The following is a 24,066-nucleotide window of genomic DNA, read 5'->3' as shown; positions in this document are numbered from 1 at the left end:
AGCTCCAGCGCAAGCCCACCACACACCGGTGCAAGGGAGGGGGATGGGGTCAGCTTCAGAGCCAGTAGTCACCCTCAGCAACGGCTTTACCGCGCCGCGAGACACCCTCAGTAAACACTCCTAGCGAGGTCATCAGAGGCCAAGTCCAGCGCCTCTATCGTTTGCGCTCCACTGCGGCAATTGTGTAAGGCGAGAGGCTAGCGGCGGGCAGCCGGTGGGGCAAGGACGAAGGCGGCACCGTCGTCCCGCATCCAGCAGCTGGTGGGGCCAGGGTGAAGTCGACGGCCTCAGGGGCAGGAGCCCTTCAGGTATCCACAGTCCGGTGGAAGGGATGAACTCCAAGCCGACCGCCGAGCCTCCATATGATCGAGGCTTGTCGGGAGCAAGAGCCCTGCAGGGTATCCACACTCCGGTGTAGGGGGGGAGGGGGGAGGCTCAAAGAGAACAGGAGTCCTTCACTATGTCCCCAATCCGATGCCGGCTCCACCGTCCGATGCAGGGGGGAGGGGGGCGAGCTTCGGAGCCTCCGTTGGCCCTCCGTGCAGGCTCCACAGTCCGGTGCAGGGGGGAGGGGGGCGGGCTTCGGAGCCTCCGTTGACCCTCCGTGCAGGCTCCACAGTCCGGTGCAGGGGGGGGGAGGGGGTGAACTTCAGAACCTCTGCCGACCCTCCGTGCAGGCTCCACAGTCCAGTGCAGGGGGGAGGGGGGCGAGCTTCGGAGCCCTCGTTGACCCTCCGTGCAGGCTCCACAGTCCGGTGCAGGGGGGAGGGGGGCGGGCTTCGGAGCCTCCGTTGACCCTCCGTGCAGGCTCCACAGTCCGGTGCAGGGGGGGGGGAGGGGGTGAACTTCAGAACCTCTGCCGACCCTCCGTGCCCCTCATCAGGACTTTATAGACCCTGATGATCAGGGAAACCAAGATCACACATGGGAAGATCAAAATTACCCACATGACCCATATGATACACAACCCATTCCAGATCCCTCCACATATCCCACTAAGCCATCCCCTACTGACGACACGGTTGCTTTTAACCAGCTACTTGACAGAGCAGCTCATTATCATGGTGTAGCATGCACACTGAACCTATAGAGGAGGATTTCCTATTTAATACCTTCCCAACATCAGAAAAGTGTATACGCACACTCCCTATGCTAAAGGGAGTACTTAAGCACGAACCAGACATCTTTAAAGACCCAGCCAGAGCGCGTGTCCTAAATCCAAGAATTAAAAAGCAATATAAACCAGCCCCTACAGACCCCTCTTATATCAAGTCTCAGTTACCACTAGACTCTCTTGTTGTTTCTAACGCCAGAAAACGGGCGAATTCTCAAACAGGGGATGCCCCCCCCTCCTGACAAAGAGTCAAAAATCTTAGAAGCCTCAGGAAAGAGAGTCGCCTCTCAGGCAGCAAATACCTGGAGAATCGCCAATACACAAGCTCTTCTAGCATGCTATGACAGAGCACACTATGATGAACTGGAGGGATTATTACAACACCTACCAGAACCTTATAAGTCAAAAGCTAACAACCTAATTCAAGAAGGGAAATTCATCACTAACGCATCTATAAAATGCGCCCTTGATGCGGCCGATACAGCCGCTCGCTCTGTCAACACTAGTGTGTTGCTACGCCGGCATGCCTGGCTCCGCATCTCAGGTTTTAAAAATGAAGTACAGTCTACCATACTTAATCAACCAATTAACCAGGATTTCTTATTCGGCCCAGCAGTTGATACCATCTTAGAAAAGATGAAGAAAGATACTGACACCGCAAAGTCCATAGGTGCACTTCAATTCCAACAGTTTAGGGGCTCCTTTCGCCGCTCCTCCTTTCGAGACTCAGGCAGAGGCAACACCTCATAAACCTCTATATCATTTAAAACAAATACCCAAGGCACCTTTAATTAAAGGCTCCAACAGTGGAAGCTATAGAGGAAATAATAACAAAGGCAGAGGACGTGGTAATAACACCAGAGCCTCCGCCACCAACCAACAGTGACTTGTTCACACTCCCTCCAGACCACTTAACACCAGTCGGAGGCAGAATAACACAATTCCTACCAGTCTGGAATGCCATTACCACAGACAGGTGGGTGAGACAAATTATCCAGTATGGTTACTGCCTGGAACTCAATTCTACTCCACCCAACATACCACCCAAACACCGTCCAATGTCAAAAGAACACATCACGCTGTTACAACAAGAGGTGCTGTCCATGCTAGAAAAGGGAGCCATAGAGCCAGTCCCTTTTCAACACCAGGGCACAGAGGTATACTCTCTATACTTCCTTATTCCCAAAAAAGACGGGTCCCTCAGACCAATATTGGGCCTCAGACCTCTGAACCAATATATACTTTCGGAGCATTTCCATATGATCACTCTACAACAAGTACTCCTGCAAGGCGACTTCCTCGCTACATTAGACCTCAAGGATGCATACTTTCACATACCTATACATCCAGCTCACAGGAAATACCTCAGGTTCACAATAGAGGGTCACCACTACCAATTCAAAGTTCTTCCCTTCGGGGTAACTACAGCACCAAGGGTTTTTACAAAATGCCTAGCAGTAGTAGCAGCAGCACACCTCAGAAGGCAACACATCCATGTGTTCCCCTACTTGGACGATTGGCTCATAAAAGCCAACTTATACGTACAGTGTGCAAACCATACGTCTCAGACAATCCAGCTTCTTTACAGTCTAGGATTTTCCATAAATTACCCAAAATCACATCTGCAGCCCTCTCACATACAACAATATCTGGGAGCAACAATAGATACCTCAGTGGCAAAGGCATATCCAAGTCCAGCCAGGATGTCCAACATACAGTCTCTCATTCAAACATTTCAGCCACAACACTCCCTGCCAGCACGAGTGTTCATGCAGCTTATAGGCATGATGGCCTCCTGCATATTCATTGTCCCTCATGCCCGACTTCAAATGCGTCCATTGCAGGAATGCCTAGCACAACAGTGGAACCAAGCTCTAGAACAACTAAAAGACCTAGTGTTGGTAGACAGTCGCACTTACAACTCTCTGCAGTGGTGGAATCCACAAAACCTTTCCAAGGGGCGACTGTTCCAAGACCCAGTTCCACAAGTAGTATTAACTGCGGACGCATCACTGACAGGTTGGGGAGCCCACCTCCTTCAATACACAGTCCAAGGTCTCTGGACAGTCAAACAAAATTCATTGCATATAAATCACTTGGAGTTACTAGCAGTATTTCTAGCAATGAAAGCCTTCCAGAAATACTTGTACAACAAGGCTGTGTTAATCCGGACGGACAACATGACAGCCATGTACTACATTCAAAAACAGGGAGGGACACTCTCTCCACAGCTGTCTCACCTAGCGCAGAGCATATGGAAGTGGGCAATTCCAAAAAACATCTTTCTCCTGGCAGAACACCTCCCAGGAATAGACAATCAGATCGCAGATCTACTGAGCCGACACAGCCAACAAATACACGAATGGGACATTCACCCTCAAGTTCTCCAACCATTCTTTCAAAAATGGGGGCAACCAGAGATAGATCTATTTGCCACAAAAGAAAACTCAAAATGCCAGTCCTTTGCCGCCAGGTTCCCACACCCGTTGTCACAGGGCAATGCGATATGGATGAACTGGTCAGGCAGATTTGCGTACGCTTTTCCGCCAACCCCACTGATTCCATTAGTGGCACGCAAACTAAAACATCAGTCACTCACAATGATCCTGGTTGCTCCCACATGGGCAAGACAGCCATGGTACACAACGCTCCTAGAACTATCAGTAGTCCCGCCAGGGGTGTGGAATTTATTAAAATATGTACTTGTCCATGGGACAAGTAGCTTCATAAATCTGCATGTCCTGTAACAAAATCCACTTGTACCTTTTGTGCCATGTAGTGCGCCGTCAAATAATGGCTGCAATCTCTTTATAGAAGAGCTCTGATAATAGCCTCTCTGGTTATGTCAGGCTAATACTATAGAAGGATTTGAATTTTTCACCAGCTCTTCTCTAATCTTTTCCCATACTGAGAAAGGTTGGCAATTTACCCCTTACAATGGCAGAAGTAAAGTTTCTTCCAGGGCTGGAAAAAATGTGGTTGGAGAAAAAGTGAACTTGTAAACACTCAACAAATTTCCGCTGGGGCATATTCATATTTGCTCATGCTAAGATGCAATTCACAAATATTTTCTAGGACTACGGTTTCCTGTTCTACTTAAGGAAATTCATGTGAATACATGAAAAACGTAAATCTGCAATAATACAAGAACATATATCATGGGTGCACTTTTGTGACTTTCACATTTGAGCGCCTAATTAAATCTGAGTTCACCAAGACCTTTTGTTTTTATTAAAATGCTATCTCTTCCTATCTGTGAGCTGGCTTAATTGTGTGTCACAGCATTCTGCTCTTTTACAAAGTAGTTTTGTTCAGTGCCAGGAATTTCTATGGCAATGTGGCCTTTGAGACCAAATACTAGCAGTCTAGTATGAACGCTCTGGCATACAGCACCACGCCTACCTGATAATCCCAAGGTAGAGAAAGGAGCATAGTGTAGGCCAAGTGAGTAACCAGAAAATTAAAATACCCCCCACGTTGATCCAAAGTTCTTATGACACCAAGCAAGCGCACAAATCATTGTAATCCTCGCCAGAATAGCTCTCTTGTCTCTTCCATCTAAGCATCTATCCATTCATCCTATCACCCGCTGATATCTAGCATTTCACCTTTAAATTGGCACCCATTCATTCATCCATTATCCTTTCACCAATCGGTTCATCCATCTGTTCATCCGTCAGTCCATCTGCTCATCCGTCAGTCCATCTGCTCATCCATATCCAAAACTACCCATCCATCTCCAAACCTATCCATTTCAACCATCCATCCTTTTGCTCATCCATAGACCCTCCCTTTCACTCATCTATAAGCCCTCCCTTTCACTCGTCTTTTCACCCACCCTTCGACCCATCCATCAATCCATCCTTCCACTCATCCATCCATTTATCCTTTACATTCATCCATCCATTACGCCCTCTAATCCTTACACCCTGTAACCCATCCACTCATTCACCCTTTCCTTCATTATAATATCCTTTGTCCATCCACCAACCCTGTCACTCAACCATCCCGGTCACTCAATCATCCATCCATCCATCTAGCCAGCTACACTTCCACTCACTCATCCTTTCACCCACACATCCATTCATCTTTTCACATTAATTGCGAATCTTTGTCTGCCGAGCTGCAGAAGGAAGAGGCCCATCAAGAGCGCCACCTCTACTGTAGCTACTAAAGCGGGGCGTTCAGGAAGCCCCTGTTCAAACCTATCCTGCCATCTCCAAACCTATCGATCTAGCTGATCCATCCCGCCTTCCTTTCACTCATCCATCCTTTCGCTCATCCATCCTTTTGCTCATCCATCCTTTTGCTCATCCATCCTTTTGCTCATCCATCCTTTTGCTCATCCATCCTTTTGCTCATCCATCCTTTCACCCCACACATCCTCCTTTTCACTCCTATTCATCCACCCTTTCACTCCTATTCATAAACCCTTTCACTCATCCCTCCATTCATCCTTTCACTCATCCATCCTCCTTTACACTCATCTATCCACCTACCCTTTCACTTCCTCGATTTATGCTTTCGCTTGTCCATCCACCCTTTCACCTGTCCATCTTCCTTTTCGATCATATATCCATCCTCCCTTTCACTAATCCCTCCATCCACCTTTACACTCGACTGTCCACCCGTCCATCCATCAACCCTTCCGCCCAGCCACCCACCCACCCATCCCCACCCACTCAGTCATCTATTCATCTACTCTCTCGCCCATTAATCCACCCTTTCAATAAGCTGTCCATCCTTTCACTCATCAATCCACTTTCAACTTATCCATCCACTCACCCATCCCTTCATTCACCCTTGCACTTATCCTACCATTCTTTGACACATCCATCCTTACATCCATCCACCCACTCATTCATCCATGCATCTACACTTTCACTCCACTCATTCATCCATCTATCCAGCTTTTCACTCATTCATCCATGCATCTATCCATTCACCCTTTCACTCATGAATTTATGCATCTATCATCCACTCTTGCACGTATTCATCCATGCATTTATACATCCACCCATTCACTTATTCATACATGCATCTATCCATCCACTCATTCATCCATGCACCTATCCCTCCACCCTTTGACTCATTCATTCATTTATGCATCTAAACATCCACCCTTTCACTCCACTCATTCATCCAACTATACATCCAGCCTTTCACTCATTCATCCATGCATCTATCCATTCACCCTTTCACTCATTAATTTATGCATCTATCATCCACTCTTGCACTTATTCATCCATGCATCTGTACATCCACCCTTTCACTCATTCATACATGGATCTATACTCACTCTCCCACTCACCCGTTCAAGTACATTATGGGCCTTTGTCTGCGGACCTGCAGACTGAAGAGGCCCATCAAAAACTCTACAGCTGCTGTAGTTGCTACAGTGGTGTGTTCACAATGCCCCTGGTGCAGGAACAAAGTGACATGAAAGGCCTAGTGCAAGGACAGAATTAGGGGTGGCCTTAGGCCTGCATGAAAGCCCATGGGGAAACTAATGAGCTTTAATGTAAGCCCTCGATGACGTAAGATATGAGAGGCCAAGGGGAGTGGGTCAGGGATGTCAGAGAGGGTGGTGGAGTGGGGTTAGGCGGAGGGTGGTGGAGTGGGGTTAGGCGGAGGGTGGTGGGGTGGGGTTAGCAGGTTCAGGCACCAGGTGTAACATAAGGTGTACAGGAAACGCAAAGTGCCAAGGAGGGGTGCATGAGAAGGGAAATCAAAGTGAGTTGAAGATGAGCAGGGATATTGGAGCCCTATGAGGCCCAGGAGTGGAGCCGAGAATACAAGGCAGGGAGGGGTCATACAGTTCAAGTCTGAGCAAGGGGCCAAGAGGCAGAAAAAGCAGCCTCTTACATGCCATTGCTGCGAGTGTACTGAGCTGCAGAAGCTCGTTGTGTGTCTCATGCTTGAAGAAAATAAAAGGACCAGGGGAGGGCCTGGAAGCCAAACGAGCTTATCGAGCTGGCTCCAACTTTGAGCTCTGCTTTATCATTTTGTTGTTCTGCTCTGGGGAAATTAAAGTGCAGACCCCAGCTTTTGCATTGACCCTTTCACAGCCAATAAACTGCTCAGAGCAACTTTTTTACTGGCTGTGACCTACAGGGTTGAACAGCTGTGTATCGTATTACCATAAATCTGTCTACTTGTCCTTTGGACAAAATGCAAATTAAAACCTCTTGCCCTCCTAAGAAATCTAGATGTCTCGGGCGTTGGGAGATAGGAATTCCCCACCCCTGTCCCGCACCAAAGACTACACCTGTCGCCACAATTGCTAACACAGAACCATGGCGAAATCAGGCACCCAGATCCCAATCAGATGAACCTAGCGATCTACCTCCTGAGGTCTCAGAGTTCGGATACCTTAACTTGCCTCCAGACTGCATGAACATTATCAAGTAAGCAAGGCGCCCCACTACTAGAGCATGCTACGCAGCTAAATGGAAAAGATTTGTAATCTATTGTAATAACCAAATCAATCCATTAGATGCCTCCATCCAAAACATAATCTGTTACTTTCTACTTCTTCAAAGATGTAATCTAGCATACTCATCCATAAGGCTACACCTTGCTGCTGTACCAGCATATCTTCAAAACGGACAACACGTGTCCCTGTTCAGAATACCACCTATCAAAGCTTTTATGGAAGGACTTAAAAGAATTATCCCTCCAAAGCATCCACCTTCGCCAGTCTGGAACTTAAACGTAGTACTAACCAGACTCATGGGGCCACCTTTCGAGCCACTCCACTCATGTGAACTACAATTCTTAACATGGAAAGTGGCATTTTTAATTGCCATTACCTCCCTCAGACGAGTGAGTGAGCTACAGGCACCAACCATTCCGGAACCCTTCATGCAAATACACCAAAATAAAGTGGTGCTTCGTACTAACCCTAAATTCATGCCAAAAGTTATTTCCACTTTCCACATCAATCAGACCATAGAACTGCCAGTTTTCTTTCAAAACCCGCAGTCGGTAGCTGAAAAAGCCCTACACACACTAGATATCAAGAGCTCTGCTACATTACGTGGACCGAACTAAATCATTCAGAAAAACAAAGCAACTTTTTGTTGCTTTTTCTCCACAACATAAGGGTAATCCCATTTCAAAGACCGGAATAGCCAGATGGATAGTTTAATGCATTTAAATATGCTACCAAAAGGCAAAGCGTACTTTAACAGTTCCCCCAAAAGCCCACTCAACGCGCAAAATGGGGGCATCCATGGCTTTTCTAGGAAATATTCCCTTAGAAGACATATGTAGGGCAGCTACATGGTCTACCATACACACCTTCACTAAACACTACTGTGTTGAAGTGCAAGCTAAGCAACAAGCTGCAGTAGGCCAGGCTGTCCTTAAAACTCTTTCAAACCACTGCAGCTGGTACAGGCGACCACCGCTAGAGGAGAAACTGCTATACAGTCTATGCTAAGATATGAATTCAGCAGCCCACATGCCTCGAACGGAAAATGCTACTTACCTGTATGCATCTGTTCTTGGCATGTAGGGCTGCTGACATTCATATCGCCCACCCTCCTCCCCAGTGCCTGTCACAGCTGCAGGGTTACCTTCTTAACATACACTTACATGGTCATCTCTTACTTTTCTATACTCCATCTTTGCCACAATGGCGAAAAACAATCTGAGGATGGAGGAGATGCCCATGCGCACTGTAGTCCAGGGGAGGAGTCGCCTATCTCGTGATACTTCGAAGACTCTTCCAAGACAACAAGGTGCAAACATCCGGACCCAACACTATGCGGCGAGCTATGCTAAGATATGAATGTCGGCAGCCCTACATGCCAAGAACAGAAGCATACTGGTAAGTAGCATTTTCCTTTTTCAGCTTTGCTGGTTTTACAAATTTATAGAGGAGCCTCAGGGAGTAGTCCCACACTGCCTCTATATTACAGTCCAGGGAGGCCCCATTCCAGACTGAGAATTTTGGTGAGCACTTCTCATCTGCCTCCAGTAGCTTCTCATACCACTTTGATATCTCCTTATTTTTAAGGTTAACATCTGGCAGAGAAAGCTCCAGCTCCCATTCACCGCCAGTTTCTTTCTTTGCGGACTTGAACCAAGAGGTTAATTGGATCTATTTAAACCTGGAAAAATCATTTCCTATCTTTGCTCTTAGGACCTCCCATGGGTGAACACACTCCGCTGATATCAGGTCTGACTATTTCATAATGCCTGCCTTTCTAATTGGTATACAAAGGATGTCTTTCAGGCATAACTGGGTCCCCGGAGATTCCCAAATTAGGGCATAGTCTGAATAATACCATAGGCCCCACCTGCTCCTAACCTTGTACCATAGATAGAGGGCAGACTTCAAAAGTTTTTACGCACACCTTTTTTAAATACCTAGGGGCCCCGAATTTATAAAAAAAAGCCATCCCCACCCTCCTGCCTCACCATTTCGCCCAGGAGCCTCCCCCAGGTTGAGTCGTCAGCCTTACTGAGCAACATCCAAATGTTTTTAAACTGAAAAGCTTCACAGTACCAGTTGATATCGGGGAGAGTCAGACCTCCTTTAATAAACCTTTGTCTTAGCTTATTCCATGCCAGTCTCACACCCTTATAGGCCCATATAACACTTACAATCTTCCCCTGAACTTTGCTGATGTCTAACTTGGGAAAACCGAGGGGGGTGGCATTAAAGAAATGGGTTAGCTTGGGAAGTTTAACCATTTTAATTAGGTTGACCCTTCCATAGATGGTTAAGGGGAGGTTTTTCCACCTTGCTAACAATCTATCTATTTCTTTTGCAACCCTTTTTAGACTAATCTGTGGGATCTTATCTATTTCTTTAACAATAATGATACCCTGGTATTTAAAATCCTGGCTGACATCCCCCTCCCAATCCTGTATGTTCCTGCACATCACCTCGGTTTTAATGTGTTAACTGAATATCCCGATAAAGATCCAAACTCCACTAGTAGCTGTTCAGCCCTTGGTATTGCCTCTACGAGGTCTGCAGTGTATAACAGCAGGTCGCCTGCGTATAGGGCGACCTTGCTGCTATAATGCCGAGATTTAAAAGGAGTTATTGACATATCTAATATCGCCTGAGCCAATGGTTCTATATACAGCTCAAAAGTAAGGGAGACCGGGGACATACCAGTCTTGTTCCTCTAAATATATCAAAACTAGATGTCAAGATCCTGTTTAACAATATGTAGCTTAGGCACCCTCGTAGCATTTTTCTAACGTGTGCAAATAAAATACACCTAAAACCCATTGTTCTCAGCACTTCCCACAGATATGCCCATATGTCGAATTCCTTGGCCGCGTCCAGAGCTGCCATGGCCAAGGGCTCAACTCGTTCAGATGCAATATCTATTGTGCCTATGAGCTGTTGGGTCTGTTCTTGAATATATCTTTTGGGGGTAAATCCCTTCTGATCTGGATGGACCAATTGTGGTATAATCTTAGACAGTCTCCCTGCCAAAATGCTCATGAAGATTTTATCATCTGCATTCAGCAGGGAGATTGGTCTGTAAGAGTCTGCTCTAGAGGGATCTTTAACAGGTTTCAGGATAAGCACAATAGTTGCCTCTTTCTAGGATCTTGGGACTTGACCCCTTAATTGATAGATAGTTGAACAGTTTCCATTATCGGGACGAACTCCTCTATAAGGAGCTTATACACTTCATACGTTTTTTTATTTTTTTTATTTTGCAGTTTGAGAGAATTCTTATAGAGGTAACTGGCTTCTGCATGATTGCTACCTTTTTTAAAGGAAAATATAAATGTTACTTTTGTGTGGACATATAGAAACATTAATCCTCTTGTGACACGTTCTGCGATCCCACACTCTGTTGGACCGTACAGTGTTTGATTTCATTTAAGATTTTCATGATTAAGCAGATTACATGTAATGTACATTTTCTGTGTTTGAAAGTCCTCTTTTAAGTCATTTTATCTGCCCCTCTAGCTACGCAGTCAGCACAATGGTATGCTTGGGGCCCCCCGAACATGCAGTGCCGCCTCTGTGCCTCATGCTGGATCTACTGGAAGAAGTATGGAGGGCTGAAGACTCCCACACAGCTAGAGGGTGCTACACGAAGTGTCACGGTAAAGAAACTGATCTATTTAAACACTCTTTCTTATACAAGGGGGGCAAAGACAATGGCTGGCATATGGAATCCTGTTTCTTTTGTAGTCGGGCTCTGTAAGAAAGTGGCTCTGTATATGCTGCACCAAAGTAAGGTTCAGAGTGCAAAGAGTCCACCGTCCCCAGAGGTATGGCAGAGGTTAAAGTTAGATATAACCTTACTCTCTAAAGTGGTAGCTTGGTCGAGCAGTAAGGCAGTATCCGAGGACAGTGTAAAGCATTTGTTGTACACACTCAGTCAGCAAATGTTCTCACACACTCAAGAACTGAACTCTAGGCCAATTGTTTTGTATATAAAAAATATATAGTTACTTTATTTTAGAACTTCAGTAGGTTTCATAAATACTTTCTCAGAATGAGATGTTGCAATTGAATACTTTCAAGTAGCAACAGACTTTGGAATGCAATAGTTACAGTTGTTGCAATATGCAACACATGTTTAAACACAAAATAACATTGAGCTCAACGTGAGTTTTTCAGTAAATGCAATAAAATTACTTTACTTATGTTTTTCTAACTCAGGGCTGGATCCTAGATTCAGCCTTGGAGCATTTCCTGTAAACAGTTGAAAGAAATCGTTTTTGTTACACAGGCGATTTTTAAGGAATATTTGTAAGTTTTGGAAATCGACACTTAGAAGAAATTCTGGCAAAAACCAGGCAAAGTATTCCTATGGAGGAAAATTGGGTTAACAATAAATCACGGTTAAAATTACTTTTGAAGGTCAGTGCCGGGCACAATGATCCAGTACCAGGGTCTATCCTGATAGCAGGTGAGTAAGTTCGAGTTTGCTGTTCGAACGATTTTTAAGGAATATTTGAAAGTTGCAAAACTCGACACTTAGAAGAAATTCTCAATGAAACCCAGCCAATGTTACCCTATGGAAGAACTCAAGTTTATCGGTCTTTGGTTAAGTTCTCGGGGGGGGGGTCTCCCAGGGTCAGGTAGGTACAGTCGTTACACCCTCAGTGGCACAGGGGCAGCCGGGTGCAGAGTGAGTAGGCTCAATGTTATCCTATGGAGGATTTGGGGCCTTCGGTTGGTGGCTGCTTGCAGGCAGGCCACGTGGCTGTGGGAGCTGAGCTCCTGCTCATTTACTCGGGGCAAGTGGGGAAGTAGAGTAGGATAGATGCTGCACTCCCAGTGGCACTCGGGCGGCTGGGTGTAGGGTGCTTTTGGACCTTCGGGCGCCCAATGTATTTCAATGGTGGAACTGGAAGTTGAACAAAGGCTGCAGGCTTGTGGACGGAGATTCTTCAGGTAGGACCACCACTTCAAGAGGTAAGTTGGGATCTTGGAGGATAGATAGACACCCAGGAGTTGGGCGCCGTGGGGTGCCTGGTGCAGGGGTGTCTTTTGCCGTCGGGAAATCTTAACCTCAGCTGATCGCGGTTCGAGAGGTCCCTTGTTATGAGGCTGCAGGCGTTGTCTGGGGGCGTCAAGGAGGGTCCTTGGGCACTGTATTTGTGGTCATAATCGCGGGGGGATGTTCTCAGGGTCTTGGTTCACACAGGCACTGGCCAGGCTTGGCGGGTGCAGTGTGGGCTGGCACCAGGGGTTGTTGCTGTTTGAGCAGAACCACTGCTCGTGGGAGTCTCAGTCTTTAGATCAGAAAGGCAGCCAGGTCCTCCGGGATTTTCGAGGTTGCTGACCACAGGAGATGCCGGGGTTTAGCAGGAGCAGGTTCAAGAATCGACAGGCCTGTAGGGCTGGGGCCAAGTCAGTTGGTGTCGTCCTCTTGTTAGCAGCTGCACGGCCGGTCTTCTTCTTCTTGTTCTTCTTTCTTCTTTTCTTATCGGGATCTGAGGAAGGAAGGTTCAGGGAGCCCCTAAATACTGAATTTAGGGGTGTTACAAGTAGGGCAAGGGCAGGGACCAATGGGTCCCTGTCCTGAGGTGAGTACACCCCCCTATCCTGCCACTCTCCAGTGAGAGGGGGACAGGGTCTATTTCTGATTGGGTAGTGCTCCCTATCCTCAAGGTGGCGGGAGCCCGGAGTTGTGCTAAACCTCGCCTCTCCCACCTGAGGGGTGGGGTTGGCAGAGGCTGGCACACCTCCTTCTCTCACTTAGGTTTTCCTGCCGTTCTTCTCACCAGAGTGGGGGCCAGAACCGGTAGGGACTAGTTGCTGAGTAAAGCAAGTGGCCTGGAGAAGCCCATTCTGGGGGAGGAGGCTTGGCACCTCATCCCAAGATGTGCATTGTTTCAGGCCCCCGAGAGCGGCAGACGCTCGGCCCAGGGGACCAGAAACCTGTCTGGTGGTGGTAGCCACACAGTCAGGACACTAGGAGTTGGTTAGGTTTCGAGGGGGCATCTCGAAGATGCCCTCTGTCGTGCATTTTACATTAAATTCCACACTGGCATCAGTGCGGGTTTAATGTGCTAAGAAGTTTGATACCAAACTTCAGTCTTCAATGTAGCCATTATGGTGCTGTGGAGTTCGTAATGACAACCTCTCAGCACCATATACTCTTAATGGCATCACTGCACTTACAGTGCCCAGGAAGGGTCCTGGGTACTGTAGGGGCACAGGGCTCATGCACCTGTGTCCACACCCCTGGCATAGTGCACCCAGCTAGAGGGGTGACTAAAGTATGCCAGGGCAGTGTGTTTGTGGGCATGGCACACAGGGATGTGTGCCATGTTGTGAGAAAGTGAGTTCCTGTTGCAGTACCCCCCACTTTTTGCCTGATACTTGATGCACTTTTCCTAGGTGTGCCCTGGGTCCCTGCCAATCAGGTACCCAGGGCCTATGTTTCTTCCCTAAAAACTATACTAAAGCCTAAACCCAATTGGCATCTCTGGCCACATATCAGACCCTAGTAAATGGTACCCAGGGCATTGTGACCAGAGAAGACCCCTAAGGGCTGCAGCACTTATTGTGCCACCCATAGGGGCCCTGTACCTTGACACCCACACACTGCCTTTGCAGCTCTGAGTGTCTAGGTGCATAACTAAACAAAGAGTCGACATGGCACACATCCCTGTGTGCCATGCCCACAACCCCACTTCCCTGGCATACATCAGTCACCCCTCTAGCTGGGTGCCCTATGCCAGTGGTGTGGGCACAGGTGCATGAGCCCTGTGTCCCCACAGTACCCAAGGCCATTCCTGGGCATTGTAAGTACAGTGATGCCATTAAGAGTATATGGTGCTGGGAGGTTATCATTACGAACTCCACAGCACCTTAATGGATACACTGACAAGTTTGATATCAAACTTCTCAGCACATTAAACCCACACTGATGCCAGTGTGGGATTTAATGTAAAATGCACTACAGAGGGTATCTTAGAGATGCCCCCTGAAACCTAACCTACAATCCATGTCTGGGCTGAGTGGCTGCAGAGGCTGCCACACAGCAGACATGTTGCTGGACCCCTGGGTGGAGAGCCCCCCGCTCTCCTGGGCCTGCAACAATGCACATCCTGGGCGAGGTGCTATGTCTCCTCCCCCAGGATGGACAGGGGGAAGCTTCAAAGGCATGCCGCCTCTGAGAGCTTCTCCAGATCATTTACTGTACCCAGCAACTGGCCCCCACCCGTTCTACCCCCACTCTGACGGGAAGACTGGCGGGGAAAAACTACATCGGGAAGGGGGGGGGTGTGCCAACCTTTGCCAACTCCACCCCTCAGGTGGGGGAGGCGAGGTGAAGCACGACCCCGAGCTCTGGCCATCTTGTAGATAGGGAGCCCTGCCCGATTCCAGCTAGGCTCCTGCCCCCCTCCCACAGGAGAGGAGCAGGCTAGGGGGTGTACTCACCCCAGGACAGGGACCCATTGGTCCCTGCCCTTGCCCTACCTGTAACGCCCCTAAATTTAGTATTTAGGGGCTCCCTGAACCTTCCTTCCTCAGATCCAGATACTGAAACAAGAAAGAAGAACAAGAAACAAGAAGACCTGCCCTGCAGCTGCTAAGAAGAGGAAGACACCAACTGATTTGGCCCAGCCCTACCGGCCTGTCGACCCTCGAAACTGCTCCTGCTAAACCCTGGCGTCTCCAGTGGTCAGCAACCTCAAAAACCCCGGAGGACCTGACTGCCTTGTGACTCGTGACAACCTGGGTCTCCCACGAGCAGTGGTACTGCTCAAAGCAAGTAACAAGCTCTGGCATCAGCCCGGAACCGCGAACCCTGCACACTCTGCACCCGCCAAGCCTGGCCTGTGCTGGAGTGAACCAAGACCCTGAGGACATTCCCCCGGCGATTATGACTCTGAATCCAGTGCCCAAGGACCCTCCTCGACGACGCCTGCAGCCTCAGGAACAAAGGACCCCTCCGACCGCGACCAGCAGGGGGTAAGATTTCCGACCTCCAAAGACACCCCTCCACCCAGCGCCCCACAGCCCCCTGTGCCCAACTCCTGGGTGCCTACCTATTCTCCAAGATCCCAACTTACCCCTCGAAGTGTTGGTCGCTCATGAAGATCCGACGTCCCCAACCCTACAGCCTTTGTTCCCTATTCAAGATCCTCATTGGATAACATTGAGCGCCCGGCGACTCTAAAGCACCCTGCACCCAGACGCCCGAGTGCTTCTGGCAGTGCAACCTGTACCCTATTCTACTTCCCCATTTGCCCTGAGCAAGTGACCAGGAGCCCAGCTCCCACAGCCGCGTGGCCTGCTAGCCAGCAGCCACCAACCGGAAGCCCCCTGCCTCTCATTGGATAACATTGGGCCTAAATACCTCTGCACCTGGCCGCCCCTGTGCGGCTGAGGGTATACTAAATGTACCTACCTGACCCTCGGGGACCCTGAGTCTAAGCCCAGAACCTTAACTTCACCAGTCGAGTACTTACCTGAAAACCGATGACTCACTTTCCTGCCATTAGATAACATTGACTGGTTTGACTCGAAAAATCTTCTAAGTGTGAAGTTTTGAAACTTTAAAATATTCATCTAAAATTAGCCGAATAACGAATTTCGAATTACTCACCTGTGCTCAAGAGAGAAGCCAGTACTGTACCTTGTAGCCCAGTACTGGACCGCAAAAGTAATCACAACCGTGTCTGCTAGTAATCTAAATTTCTGCCATAGGAAACCATTGACTGTTTTTCTATGAAATTTCTTCTAAGTGTGAAGTTTTGAAAACTGAAAATATTCATATAAAATCAGCCGAATTCCGAAATACTCACCTGTGATCAGGGGAGAAGTCAGTACTGTACCTTTCAGCCCAATACTGAACCGTAAAAGTAATCCGTACCGGGTTTACTAGTAATCTGTATTTTCTCCATAGGAACCCATTGTCTGCTTTTTGATGACATTTCTTCTAAGTGTCTAATTTTGAAAACTTGAAATATTCTTTAAAAATCATACGAAATACTGAAACACAATTACCTACCTGTTTTAAGTTAAGACCCCAGTGCTGGCCACAGGAGACCAGTGCTGGTTTACAAAAGTAACGTGATCGTACTTTACCTGCAACCTGAATTTTCTCCCATTGAATAACATTGTCAGATTTACATTGAAAAGTTTCTAAGTGTGAACTTTTAAAACCGCTTTATATTCAGGAAAATTCACTACAGTAACTAAAACGTTTTTGCTAATCTGGTTTCATCTTAGACCCCAGGACTGAACCTAGGATCTGGTCCTGGGACTACTAAAGTAATCTGTATAGTAATCAACTGTACTTGCATGTGGAAAACTCATTGAGCTCAATGCTATAGTGTGTTTTAGGATTGTGTTGCTTACTGTCAATACTGTATTGTGTGCACACACTTTATTGCTCCTTTGTAAAGTAATTACATGAGAGTACTCATAACGAGAAAAGTATATTTTTATAACTGTTGGTTCTAAAAATAAAACAACTATATCTGTGGATATAAAAACAATTGGCCTGGAGTTCAGTCCTTGAGTGTGTGAAACCTTTTGTTTCTGAGTGTGTAGAACAAATGCTTTACACTGTCCTCTGGTACTGCCTTACTGCTCGACCAAGCTACCACTTTGGAGAGTAAGGTCAGTTCTGACTTTTACCTCTGTTATACCTCTGGGGTTGGTGGACTCTATACACACTGTACTTCATTCTAGTCCAGTATATATAGAGCCACTTTCTCACAAATGTCGACTCTTTGTAGTTCTGCACCAAGACTCTCAGCCTGCAAAGCAGTGTGCGTGTGTCAGGGTGCATGGCCCCCAAGGGTGGCACAATAAGTGTTTACCAGGGGCTGACATGTGGCCAGAGATGCCAATTGGGTTTAGGCTTTAGTACAGTTTTTAGGGGAGGAACACAGGCCCTGGATTCCTGATTGGCATATATAAATATTGCGGGAAGTCTAAACACGTCTTTTATAGAGGAACAGTGAAAGTTTTTGGTAAGACCTTTGCAGTAGCAGGCAAACTAGTACAATTACAAAGCCCACAATGTTCAAATTGAGCTCAGTGTGCGCACCTCTTTAGTAAGTGATCACATCAACACTTATTTTGCAGCTGGGAGAAGGCAGGATAAAACCAAGACCAGAAGTATGAGAAACTTAAATTCTAGAGGAGAGGGAGAGGTGCAGCTGCCAGGGCAGCTGACTCCGAAGCGTAGGGCTCACGGTTCGATCCCTGGCGCCAGCTCAGCACAGCACCATGTGACTCTGGGCAATAGCTCGCTTAATGTTCCGACGGCCTCTTGAGCCTTGAGACCCTTAGGTTTGCGCTTTACAAATTACTAGATTTCGATTTTTTTTAGATGTATTTAGATATTGAAAGGTTCTCTATAGTATACAACCCCCTTGTGCACACATATTTAGACCTGTGCTTTTGGTGGTGTGGGAGATGGTGTTCTGTCTGCTCATTAATTGTTTTTATCCTTGCTTCCTTCCTGGACTGCGCTCTTTTGAGATAGTGAGAAGCATTTCCGGAATGTGTGTAACCCCCTACCTGTCTTTCATTGACTCTTGCAGGAGCCCCACTCCCGTGGACACCTCTCCCGCCCAGAGGCTCAAAGCTTATCACCATACACAACCAGCGCTAACCGTGCCAAGCTGCTGGCCAAGAACCGCCAGACCTTTCTTCTGCAGACTACTAAGCTGACCAGGATCGCCCGGCGGATGTGTCGTGATATCCTGCAGCCACGTCGAGCTGCACGGCGTCCTTATGCCCCTATCAACTCAAACGCCATTAAAGTGGAATGTAAGTAGGAGGAAGGGTGTGGGGACTTGCAGTGTAGAACTTCACTAAAGGACTCTGATTAATTTTTTTTCTACACACCTCTTCCTTTCTCCTCTAATATTTTCCAGGTTCTGTTAGGCTACCGAAAGCACCGAAGTTGCCTGTGAAGGTTCTTCCCTTGGTGCGGCCACCCCTGTCAGCAATTGTAAAGGAGCTAGGTGAGTATGTTAAGTACAATGAGTTAAGTTTTACAGTGAGTTAATTTTACATGAGCTTCATGCAGTGGAGGTAGCAGTGACTGTTACGGAATTGATTGTTGAGTTAAATGGTGCTGGACTTCCTACAGGAGGGAGCATTAGGATTTCAACTCTGCGTGTAATGGGGACTAGCACAATTTGTGACTGAAGGATGGAGGTGACCATGGCAGATGAAGAGCATACTACCTGGTTTTAATGGAAAATCCAACTTATGATGTCATATAACACCTACACAAGTGCCATATGTCTGACACTGATGTACAGGACCAGCCTCGCCGATGGTGAGAGTTTGTGGCAGATGTTGGATATTCTTGAGAAAATCTTGTGCCTGCATGTACGAAAAGGGCCCCTTTTTGCCTGGTTACCCCTTAACTTTTTGTAAGAATACTCATGCCAACTTGACTGTGTGTGTGCTTGGAACCTGCTAACCAGGCCCCAGCACGTGTGTTCTTCCCTAAAACTGTACATTTGTACCCACATTTGGCACAATTCTGGGACTCCTGTGTATCCCTTGTAAAAAAGTACCTCTGGTACCAAGGGCGTGGTGGCCAGAGAGGGCCTCTGAGGGCTGCAGCATGTATTATGTCATCCTCGGAGACCCTTCACCTTAACACCCCCATCCTGCCAGTGCAGACTGGGTGTTTTGGTGCAGACCAAACTAAAGAGTAGACATGGCACACATCCCTGTGTGCCATGCCCACCCCTACTGACTGTGGCATGGGTAAGTCACCCCTCTAGAAGGCCTTACAGCCCTAAAGGCAGGGTGCACCATGTTAAGGTGAGGGCATAGCTGCAAGAGCAATATGCCCCTACAGTGTCTGCACCATTCACAAACATTGTTGGTGCAGTTAAGCCATTTTGAGTCCATGGGCTGTTAGTTTGTCAGCACAAGCTCCACAGCTCCATAATGGCTTTACTGAAGTCTTGGAAGTTTGGTATTAAACTTCCCAGCACATTAAACCCACACTGATGCCAGTGTTGGCTTGAATGAAAAATGCACACAGAGGGCATCATGGAGATGCCCCCTAAAAAACAGCCGACTCCCAGCCATCTGCCACCACCAGACCGGCTTCTGGACCCCTGGGTAGGGAGCCCTCCGCTCTCTGGGTCCGGGAACGCAGCACATCCTGGGAAGAGGTGTAATGTGTCCCCGGGGACCTGCCCTGCCTTCACAAAGAACTCCTATCTCCCGTGGGCACCCGATTTGTCCAACACCAACTCATGTCAGGACTCCAGATTCAGCTGGATCTGCAAGTCCTTCCCACTCAGCACCACCGGCCATGGTCTGAGTCAGAGTTGCCCAACAACCCAGCGAGGTCTCCCTAGCGATCCTGACCTGAGGGCCAGCGGTGAACGACCTCCACTGACCTTCTCCTTGACACCTGCAGCCTCATCCTGAATGATCCCCCCCAACCGCGACCTAACTGGTGAGAAGAATCCGATACAAAAGGACACCCCTGCACCCACAGCTCTGGAGTATTGAGGTGCCCGACCGACAGTGTCCAGCAGCTCTTCAATTTCATCCTCCAGTCGTTGGTTCCCTTCATCCAGTCTTCTGGCTCCAGCCTGCAGTCCTTTTCCGTGACTGACGTCCTCCATTGGAAATCATTAGGTTCCCGACACCTCCTGAGCACCCGGTCCCCCCTGCGCTGCCGGTGGTGTGTCCATCATCTCCTTGTGTTTCCTTTGTTTGCCCTAAGTTGGAAGGGCATGCCCAGAAGTGGATCCCTTGCTCACTTTGCCACTGGATTCAAGCTAGCCTGACTGATGAGGGCTGTTAGCCCATAACCGGTTCCAGGATGCTTGTTTCTGGTCCAGGGAAGGCTTGGCAGTTCAGGATGGACTGTTCCCATGAGGCACAGGGCCATGACTGATTTGCATATAGCTGTGTCTGAACTGGGGTGGCGAATTGAGCTAAAGAACGATGATGTATTCAACCCAGATCTGTGACTTGGGGTGAGTGTAAGAAAGTGGCTCTGTATATACTGGACCAAAGTAAGGTACAGTGTGCACAGAGTCCACAGTCCCAGAGGTATGGCAGAGGCTAAAGTTAGATATAACCTTACTCTCTAAAGTGGTAGCTTGGTCGAGCAGTAAGGCAGTACCAGAGAGCAGTGTAAAGCATTTGTTGTACACAGTCAGCAAAAGGTTTCACACACTCAAGGACTGAACTCTGGGCCAATTGTTTTTATATCAAAAGATATAGTTTTATTTTTAGAACCAACAGGTATAAAAATGTACTTTTCTTGAGATGAGTACTCTCATATAATTACTTTGCCAAGAAGCAATAAACTTTGTAAACACAATAGGTACAATGGTTGCAGTAGGCAACACAATTCTAAACACAAGTTAACATTGAGCTCAATGGGTTTTCTACATAAATGCAGCTTGTTACTTTATCGATTACTTTTGTAGTCCCAGGACTGGATCATACATTCAGTCTTGGGGGTCTAAGCTGGAAACAGTTTAGCAAAAACGATTTGGCTATTGCTATGATTTTTAAGAAATATAAAGCTATTTCAAAAGTTCATACTTAGAAACTTTTCAATGAAAATCTGGCAATGTTATCCAATGGGAGAAAAATCAAGTTGCAGTTAAAGTACGTTCTCGTTACTTTTGTAACCCAGGACTGGGCTCCTAAGTCCAGCACTGGGGTCTCTACTTAAAACAGGTAAGCAATTAAGTTTCAGTAGTAGGTACGATTTGTAAGGAATATTTGTAATTTTCAAAAGTAGACAGAAGAAATTTCACAGAAAAACAGTCAATGGTTTCCTATGGCAGAAATATAAGTTACTAGCAAACACGGTTGTGATTAATTTTGTGGTGTAGTGTAGTTCCTATCTTCCCAATAGGCTCTGCGCATTGGAATAATACCTACAGCAGTAAAGGCCTAGGCCAGACGTTAACTAGGTCTACTACTGTCGATACTAGACTTAAAGTTTTGGGTTTGCCAGCTTAGCTCAGAGTTCACTAGAAACTTTCTCGAATGTTCAAGGAGGACTTAACTTCCCTGATTAGACAAGAAGGGATTTAGTTTCTGACAACCATAGAACATGACAACTTTGCTCTCCCCTAATCAAGAGTCAATCTCGAGAGTCGTGTGAACAAAAGGCAAATTATTTTACTCAGTCAGTACGTGCATTCTTAGTCTCATCAGAATGTAGAGAAAAGGAAGAGACTGGCGTGTTCAATAAAAAGGTGTTATTTATTGATCAGTCTCTTTTCTCAAACAAGAGAAATGGATCGATATTATTGCAATACTTATAGTTAAGTAAAGTGCATACATTAAGAGCAGCAGTATAAAATAATACTGTAAAAACATTGATATGGTTTCTAAGCCATAAGATGTTTAAAATGAATAAAATATATTACATACACATATACATTTGACTAAACGTACTCAACTGGTGTTTCAAGATACGCCTACCCCGTGTACCTGACCTAAGTCTAATACGAAGGCGGGAATAGATAGTTACAGTTTAAGTTAAGTTTGTTTTTGCCAAGTGAATAACTAAAGAATTCTCTGTGAGGGGTTATTCAGTTCTGTACCTGGAAGTTAGGATGAATGAGGAATGGTATCTCTCTCTCTGGTCTCGATATTCCAGGCTGCCTGCGAGGGCTACCCGGAAACGCCGGTGCTGGATTCTCGGCAGGAGAAAGCAGCTTCTCTCAGCGCGTCAGGAAGGCGGGGCTGCTGCCAGCGGGGTCTGCTCTGCTCTTGGCTTCGGCAAGTATGGCTGCTCCGTCTCGTCACCACGCGTGTGTTCGCATATGGCAAGATCGGTAATATTTATACCTTTAAGGTGCCGAGATTGACGTAAGGATGGACATAGATACGTCAATAAAGATGTCATACGATTTGCTCGTTAGCACATTCTTTTACTAAAGTTCTCGGTGAAATCAAAACAATGGCCGCAGGGTTTTGCCCAGGTTGTCATAGGTTTGATTTGTTATGAGAACTCCGTATGCCTTATCAGGGGCTGGAGGAATATCGCTTGTCTAATTAGATCGCAAGCGTTATGACCTAATCAGATAACACGTTCCTGTGCCGTAGTGTGACTGCGTCAGATAACGGTATCTGCATCATGGGGGTTTTCTGCCTCATGGGCTGACTGCTAGTTAACTTGTTGGTTTGTTTAACTAGAATAGGGTCAGGAATAGGGGGATCGATTCAGAACCTATAGGAATACATGACACCCACTCCACGCTAACTATGGACATATTTACTAATCTAGGCATAGTATAACATAGTACAACATACTATAGAGTAGTGTGTATACCTTACCACCCCAAAATACATAAATGCATTTTGAAATTCTTCAAATATACTGAAAAATTGCAGACATATATATTGTATGCACTCAAGCTGTAGAATAATGCCAAAGTAATCGCATTTGTATACATTATTGCTCGTTTGGTATATGAGAATTACACATGAAATGGTTTCTTAAATACAGAAAAAAGATTCGAGACCATTCCATCACAGAATAAAATATTTATGAACATACCAGCGGGCAGCTAAAGTCTATAAAGTATCTAAAAAAATAGAAATCTTAGTTCTTTAGGAATAGTTTCTTACTTTAAGCAGAAGATAAGTGTCCCGAAAAACCGAAAAAATGAATTGGGGCTTCTGAAAGAGTTGCTGTCCGTGAACTGGAGTGAAAAATAGTTCATGTGACTTTATTATTTAAAGTTGAAGGCCGAATTCAGGGAACGCCGTGTGCGGGCTTGTTCAAAAGTCTCTATTTCTGTTCGGGTGAGAACATCATATCATTTAGGCTTTCGAAAAAACTGTCAACAGCTTCCTGGGAAAGTTCCACTAACTCGGAAATAGGTGTAATCATGCATTCTTGTGCATGATTGTCTCCATTGACATTCTGATTCGCATTGCTGACAGAAGGTCGTACCTGTTCGATGCTGCTTTCATCTTGAACTTCACTACCCATCAATCGTAGTGGTGAAGCTTCCACGAATGCCGTCATCAGGATTGGTAGCCTTTGAGGGCAGCACAAAGCATGAACCTTGATCGGGCTCAACAATGTTTCTGCATCCACAGGTGTCTAACACGCATTCTTCTCCGCATAGCAGACACCTCAATACAGGTAAAACACATCTTTGCCACATTGGTCGAAATGATAGAAACCAAGTCATGTTCAGGTCTCTAAGCCGGGAGAGTCCCAGGATTTTTGATATCCGGTCCCGGTATCCAATGGCTAGGATTGTTTCTTCCCTTGTCGCAAGAGTTTTGTCTGTGACATGGGTTGCCATAACGAAAAATAAGGACTAAGAATAGGATTCCTGCAATTAGTCCCAAGATCAGGGGAAGTCCGCCAAAAATCGAATGGACGAAATCTGGAAAAATACCCAGTATGGCTTTGAATGGTGTTAATGCCATCGAAAATACTGTCTTAAATACCTTTGAGACCCCATTGGTATCAGAAATATTTAAGATTTCATTCAGGATTTCCGCGAAATGT

At 46.6% G+C, this 24,066-nt stretch overlaps 1 protein-coding gene across 2 annotated transcripts in view; it reads left to right on the top strand.

The window, feature by feature from the left end:
* Nucleotides 1-24,066, top strand: part of MTA2 (metastasis associated 1 family member 2) — a 386,348-nt gene that overhangs the window by 209,793 nt on the left and 152,489 nt on the right. For both annotated transcript variants that reach the window (XM_078660594.1, XM_078660595.1), the window contains exons 13-15: nt 11,064-11,203; nt 18,125-18,353; nt 18,461-18,550. In XM_078660594.1, the coding sequence (XP_078516720.1) occupies nt 11,064-11,203; nt 18,125-18,353; nt 18,461-18,550 (459 nt within the window). The remainder of the gene's footprint in view (nt 1-11,063; nt 11,204-18,124; nt 18,354-18,460; nt 18,551-24,066) is intronic.

The sequence above is a fragment of the Lissotriton helveticus genome, chromosome 9 (assembly GCF_964261635.1).
Source record: "Lissotriton helveticus chromosome 9, aLisHel1.1, whole genome shotgun sequence".
Classification (NCBI taxonomy): Eukaryota; Metazoa; Chordata; class Amphibia; order Caudata; family Salamandridae; genus Lissotriton; species Lissotriton helveticus.
This window is presented reverse-complemented; position numbering and strand designations above follow the sequence as displayed.